Genomic DNA, 7,478 nt, shown 5'->3' with positions numbered 1-7,478 from the left:
TTAAAATGCACATTTAAAAAGAACAGACTGACCCTACGATGCTGAGTGAGATAAATCTGGACTGTGGCATATGCTAATGTTGTAGAGAGGAAGAGGAGAAGACTTGCAAAAACTGCGTTAAAGGCCACTGACATAGAAGGAATATAGGAAATGACTTTGGGAGAAAGCTGACAGGATAATACTGACCGTATCCTCAAGCACGAAGAAAAGACAACACGTTCTCCAAGTGTCAAAATGGCGTTACACACCAGAGAAAGCTTAATCAAATCAGGTAAAAAAGGCAACATAAACTGAAGCTTTAGACTTAAAGAAGAATAACTCGGCATTAGGACTATCAACTCAGGACAGTGGTAGCGCGTGACTCATCGGGGGAGACAGATTTGAGGCTTTGATGACTCCCACGTAAAGGAAGTGTAACTGCATCACGTCCCCGTGCTCTGCCCCGCGCGTCTGTCACGGGATGCTGTGCTATAGCCAACCTTTCATCTGACCGGTACAGTTGTTCTGTCTCCCCGGGGAGGGAGCAGAGAATCCTCTCAACTCCTACTCAGGAGAACCAGTAACTGGAGAACGCGGTTGAACAAAGCAATTTCTCTTCCCCAAAAGATCTGTCTTCTCTATCAAGCACCTCTGCAAAGGCAGCCAACAAAGCACAAGATCCCAGAAGAGATTCAAGGGCAGCATCTGATGAAGATGACCTTTTTCTTCTCTGCAGCTGCCATGATCACAGTAACACCCACTGCTGGGTTGCACAGGTTTTCTTTTAAAGGATCCCCGTTTTCACTGACTAACATCAACTAGGTCTAACACGCCTACGAGTAAAATTTCAAGCTTTCAGGTGACAGACGCAACATCAAAATATACTAACTTTAAGTGGGTTCCTGCTTACACCAAAGCGATAGAGGAGAAGTATTGTAACTTCCAGATCTGGAGAGGAAATCTTAAAAGTACAAGCCAACAGCAATGAAAACAGAGAGAGGTCCTCCGAGGTGCTTCAATAAGACATGCATCTGAACTGTACACAACACCTGACAAAGAGCAACGCTGCTGAAAAACAGAATTATTGCACCTTTTAGGTTCCATTGGAGACAATAACGAAGTTTACACACAACATCATAAAAATACAAAGTTCTATTTAAACGGGTAGTTATCAGCCCCTATCAGAGCACAGGGGCATTCCAAGTACTCACACGGGAACAATAAATCCCTCTTCCAAATCTGCAGAAGAAAAACGTCAGTTTTTTTTAAGTTTGCCCATTTGTGGAAAATAAGTAGGCGTGACGTGGGCAAAGAGAACAAAAAAGCCAAGCCAGGGATCCGTCCCGCAGTAGGGGCATCTAACGGAGTCTTCTGCCCTGTTCAGATGTGAGAACCAAAATCCGCCCTGTGCACCCCAAGAACTTCACCCGTGCCGCTCAAAAGCCTCTCCTTTCCTTGGCCAGATTCCTTTTTAAGAAACGCTGTTTGGAAAATGCTTGTGGAGTGGAGATTTCAAAGGCTGGCTGAAAAAAATGTCAAGGCGTATAATGCTGACCAGATTCTCCCCACACACACACATAAAACTTCTCCAGCATCATAATTAGAACAGTACTAAACAAACCCATTTCCCTCAGAAATTATACACTGCAACTTTCATAAGCAAAGATCTCCCAATGCTGGCAGTGATTTAGGGTGAGAGTTGACATTTTCCCCTTTACAAATTTTCCCAAGGCTTTAAAATTTCAGTTCCAGTCCTAAAATCTGAACTTTTTCAAAATTCAGAAGAACACATGGTGTTTATCTGATGGCCCAATGCCACGCTTTCCTAAAGTCTTCAGCAAAATCGCATTTTAATTCCTATCTTAATTAGGTGGACCTAAGTCTCCATGGAAACAAGATGAGGGCACTTGCCATGTGCCTAAAGATAAGCGGAACATTTATGAAGTCTTCTCAACTCATCACAAGAAATAGATACTTGTGCTAATCCTGAGGGGAAAACAGAATAGTTGGCCAAGCTTCACAAATAATATGGAAAAAATCCAGGGACTTGGGGTTCTGGAATCAGCAGTATTAAACTTCCCATCCTGGCAACGTGCCGATTAACACAATCCCATTAAAAGAGCTGACCTTCATAACGCTTTGGGACTGCACCCGGGCACAGGATACCCCGCTCCAACCAGATCATCTCCATAAACAAGGTCTTGCAAACCCAAGTTTGGTTTTTGAGGATAAGCCCCAAATCAGGTTTTCCCTTTAAAAAGCTCCCAAAGAAGGTCTGGCAATTCAACATCTGACTTGGAGACATTTAAAATCACTGGACCACCTCTTGTGAAATGAAACCTAATTAAATATTTGGCTTCACAGCGGAGGTGGAGCGTAACTACTTCTTTCCAAGAATTTGGTTTCAGATCTCTAAATGTCCTCTTATTTTCAAATCCAATGATTTCAGAAGTGACATTATATTCCTAAAATGTGTTTGGCATGAAATAAACAGATACTGGCACTAATAAATTTTCAGAGAGGCAAGAGAAACTCCCTTTGCCAAATCATTGCCTGTATTACCTTGCAGCTAACACCACTTTGTGGCTGCATGGACTTTTGACCCAAAAATGCAAATAGAGCCCAAGAGAAAGAATTCAAATTCGCTATTTATCATTCCTCATTTTTCCTTCCAATTGTTAATTCAGGTTTTGGATTACTTCTCAAATTCTGTCAGTCAATCCGAAGGAGAGCGCCCATTCTCCTTCAAGCTTATCTCTACCCACAACCCAATTTAGTACCAGCTACAGTGAATTAATAACTCTTATCGTTGGAAACAGCCTAGCAGAATTTGGTTAATCTTTGTGCTCCACAGGTAAAATACTGAATGACGAGATTTTTGTGTTCCATCAAATATATTTGACTGTATTTAAACAAAAAAAAAAATAATATCAAGTCCTTTGGACACAAGATAAATGTCTTCTAAAAATACTTAGATAATTATATAAATGCTAATACGGTAGCCTTTGGCTCATCACTAGCTCCCTAAACTCTGACCCTCTGAGAGAAACAGGAAGATCTTATTAAAGGTCCAGGCAAATATTTGAAGAAAAAACATTTTGGTATTCAGAGATACAAAATTCTTCATCACAGCTAAGATGAAAGTCTTATTTAAAAGCTTCTGCTTTGAAAAACGAAGGAACGGGAGAAGTATGAAACTGAGGGAGAGCATGACTTAATCTTAAAAACAGAATAAGGGGAGGAAAAAGTTAAGAAGCGCTCCTCATCTTATAGCTAAGTTTTGTTGTTATCGTTACTCACCATCTACACTTTTAAACAGTGTTAAAAGCTTCTTTTGACAGTCCTTTAGGGAAGCAATTTGGGAAAAGTGCTTTAAAGGGTGATTTATTAGAAAAATTATAATAGACTTTTGGAAGTGGAAGAATTACTGGACCCTTGACTATTAGCAGAAACACTAACCCCACTCCAGGTTGGAAACCTGGAAAGCAGCAATATTTCAGAAGGCTTGAAGGAAATCTATAAACGGGGGAAAAAAAAATTGCTGGGGCACAATACCCCCGGTCCTTCTGCCTTTCCGCTCCAGCTCAGCAATTTCAAAGAACAGGAGTGGGAAAGGCGCTGCCTGTATAAACTGAGCGGTGATGATTCTGCAAGTAGCCGTGAGTTTTCAAAGAGAGACTTCACCCCTCTAGAGGACCGGACAAAGATGCATTTGTTTCCTGAATTTGGGCGAACAGAGGCTTACACTTACTCTTGCTAAAGCGAAGTTGAGAGGCAAGAGCCCGCAGCTGCCAGGTCCTGGCTCCCTTCACCTTTACTGCTCTACCGGAGTATCCACGAGCCACGGACAGCGGTGAGGTTAGTTGCCAACACCCTAAATTCTACCCCAAGTGATTGACAAGCACTAACGACCAAAGGTTTTTCATGGGTTTACAGACACGAGCATGGCATGGGAAGTACAGAACTCGGGGAGATTTTTCCTCAGCAGCCCTAATTGTGCTTCTCTATTCTTGCCTCCCTCCATATGAGTTTGAGACACACAGGAGTTTCCCCGCACGCCCCAGTAATATTTAACATCGTTAAAGATATAAGCATTAGATAGAAACTACGGAAATCAGATGTAAAAGTAGCTGCATTGCCAGGCGGTTTGGAATGGGCAGAAACTATGGCAACAGCTTACAGTTTACTCTTTGTACACCACAGAAGAGACAACTCTTTTCCCACGCTCATTACTCACGTTACTATTTTTAAGTACTAGCGGCGTGGCGTGTTTTACATACAGCTCCACCTCAGAGCCTGACACGAGATAACCCCTTACTCTGCATATTCTGCACTCGGCGCATCCTCCACCTGAGCAGTATGTAATGAAAAATAAAGTTAGGGTTCAAAAGAGTATTATAAAACTATGTTTCTCAGTTTCCAAACACTGATGCGTTTTCAATCTACACTGAATATATGAGCTCGTACTTTTCAGGCAGCGCAGTGCAAATTTTTCTCCTAATCTGAGGGTTTAATATATTTACAGTTATCTTAATGAAATTCAGTTTTTAATCAAGAAACATGTTCATTACTATGATGTGTTTTTAGTGGTATACTCGTTCCCCACTCCCATGTATTTAGAGACTGACGTTTTTTCCATTTAATATATTAGCAGCAAGCACAGCCTGAGAGTTTGGGGGTTTTTCCTGCTAATTTCATACTAGCAAAAACTGTCCGATTCAGGAGTTTCATTTCTGTGCATTGTACTAGCACATCCACAGCAACTAAAGAATGAAAGTATTAAATAGGGGATTGTGACAGTTCAAAGGCTGAATGGCCTCAGACCACCTCTAAGGAACACTCCCATCTCTAATGATAAAAATTCCTATACAAATGTTCCACTTACACCTAAACAAATGGGTTTCAGAAAAATAACCTTTAAAATCTGGGTTATAATAATGCTGAACTCCTTCAGCGTTCTACATCATCTCAAAGCTCATCTTTTCACCTTGCTTTTTGCCCATTTTCATTACTGAACAATGCCAGAATTTTGCAGAAAGCAAAAAAATATCTCACTAAATTCTCCGTAATCCCATGGGCTTCTAATCATTGCAACATCACTCTGTCATTCCTTACAGAGAGCAGACATCTCCCTTCAAAATAATAAAATGTGTATCATTCAGCTCACAAGTGAACATCCAGTTTGATCTTATTTTGCCTAGGCTACATTTCATGCTTAGTTCTTTATCTTTAAATGTTTATAAATTGTGTTGCAAGGGTTATAAACAAATATTTGAAAACTGGATCATGTTTTCCAGCAGATACATTTTACAGATAGGTTAAGAGTTCTGAGTAATTTTGTTTACTGAGTGCCAAGCAACACAAACTCACATTTGCCATAGCAGAACTATTCCATTAGTTCACATCTGTCTTAAACATCAAAACACTTGTTTCCCCCACTAATGAATTTCAGACCAACAATTTCACATCCATCACGTGGCTGAAATAAATCCATTACAGGCTGTGGTATAACTTAAGAGTTTTGTGGTGCGTACACAGCAAACCGAGCAAGCCAGATTTTCTGCTGGTAAGCAGAATACAGAGATGACCCCGGTTTATCAGAAACATTTTAAAACTAAGTGAGCAAGTCCAACTTTGTAACTCTTAAACAAGATAAGCACAATTTTACATCAAAGAACAGAACAGTCATTTCTACAGTCTTTTTACCACCAATAGCCTTAACTCTGTTTATCATTGAAGGACTGATTGTTCTCATCAAACCACTAAAGGGGGAAAAAGAATCCCCTACCCCAAAGAAAGCTGCATTTGCAACAGTGAATGCTTTAGAAGTAATAAGGTGCTAAACGAGCAATGTTTAAAATGATTGGTGTTTAAGGCGTCAAGCCTCAGGTCACTTTCTAAGTGAGCATCACCAATATATTAGAACATTCAGCAATACGTGGAACTGTCTTGGTAGTAAGTTTCCTAGAACAGCTATTTGATTAAAATCCATAGTCCCAGAAGAGTTCCAAAAACTTTTAATGCAGAAGAGATGGTGTTAAGACTTACATGTTAATGCCCGTACTGCGGCAGTAAGTTGCTGAGGGTATTTTTTACATTGTGTGAGAGCCAGAGCTCACAAAGCAGCAGTGATGCAGAGACATATGATATGCTTCATTGCTCCAACATGCACCTTTAGTGTCTTTGAAACACTAACAACGTACAACATTAGGTATTATGTATCAGAAAACGTACCTCTATATCCTGTATTATCTTTGGGTATAAGGACCTGTAAAATGAATTTGGGGGGCCATCTGTTGGTCTGTTTTTAAACAGGTACTGATCCCTGGAAAGAACCAGAAACATATTGTTCAATTTTCCACAAGGAATCCAAACTTTAAAGGAATTCAAAATCTGCACAGAACAAAACCTTACAATATATTCTCACAGAGTCCTCGTAAGAATTTTTAGTGTTGCTGTTACAACCCCTGTGACTTTACAATTTGACAGCTGTATTTAAAATGTCCAAGACTACAGAAATAACAGATGTTTTCCTTATGGTTTTCCAAATTAGGGTTCACTGCTTCATAAGGCTTTTTAAGCCTGCAGGGTGTCATCCTCTTGCTCTTTACAATACGCCTTGCATTTTCTTAGGGACACCACTAGGGAGCACAGAAAAGCAGGTTTCTAAAGCAGAACACACCTCATCTCTTCAGATACTCGTTAAGGATAGAAAACCTCCATGGCCACAAAAATGTTTTCTTTCTGAGAGAGGCTTCTGCAGCCCAGTCAGCTATTTTACATTTTAAGCACAAAAAAAAAAAAAAAAAAAGTTTAATTAGAAATACTTCACTTGAAAAAAAGCCCTGCAAAACATGTTACTGACAGTTTGTGTGAGCCGATTCCACACGCTAGTTCTCCCTGCAAAACAGAAATTACAAATTTGCAGACAGACTTACCGCAAGAAAGCAAGTGTTGGAAGACACTGGTGCACAAAAAGACAGGGAACAAAGCCAAAGTAGAAACGGGAGCTGACGGCTCTCGCCACAGCTTCCCCCTCTAGTCCCCGGCACAGCTAAGGATATCGGGGATACCAATTTACTAGAAGCTTACTTTTTAGCAGAGCTCATGGTTAGGGAAATGTGTAAAGGAGGACACTGTAAAAGGTGAATTGAGTTATCGTCAAGGTACTTACCATCCCCTTCTTTCTGACAGTCCCTTCCATAGCGGATCTGTGCGTACCATTCTTTCAATCAATTTTTTCCATAGCATTCCCTCGGAGATGACTCTCTGCCATTCCTTACATACCAGCTCTGCTGCACAGAGCGATCTGGCGTCAAGGTAGGAAAGGATGTTTTCTGCTATGTGATCTAAGCCTTGCTCTACAGAGAAATAAAGGCAAGCAGAAAGTCAACCACTTCACAGTAAACTACTAAACAAGATTTGCAATACATTCAGGGAAAGCCAACACAGCTTTAAAGGCGCTAGAGCAACGTGATAATTAAATTATCATACATATA

At 40.5% G+C, this 7,478-nt stretch overlaps 1 protein-coding gene across 1 annotated transcript in view; it reads right to left on the bottom strand.

The window, feature by feature from the left end:
• The window catches only part of FBXW11 (F-box and WD repeat domain containing 11), a 57,488-nt gene that overhangs the window by 17,238 nt on the left and 32,772 nt on the right, over nucleotides 1-7,478 (bottom strand). Inside the window, exons 4-5 of the mRNA XM_009880727.1 lie at nucleotides 7,154-7,340; nucleotides 6,214-6,304 (exon numbers count right to left, since the gene is read on the bottom strand). Of these exons, the coding sequence (XP_009879029.1) occupies nucleotides 6,214-6,304; nucleotides 7,154-7,340 (278 nt within the window). The remainder of the gene's footprint in view (nucleotides 1-6,213; nucleotides 6,305-7,153; nucleotides 7,341-7,478) is intronic.

The sequence above is a fragment of the Charadrius vociferus genome, unplaced genomic scaffold (genome assembly GCF_000708025.1).
Source record: "Charadrius vociferus isolate BGI_N301 unplaced genomic scaffold, ASM70802v2 scaffold822, whole genome shotgun sequence".
Taxonomy (NCBI): domain Eukaryota; kingdom Metazoa; phylum Chordata; class Aves; order Charadriiformes; family Charadriidae; genus Charadrius; species Charadrius vociferus.
The sequence above is the reverse complement of the archived record's forward strand: the minus strand, read 5'-3'. Positions and strand labels throughout refer to the sequence as shown.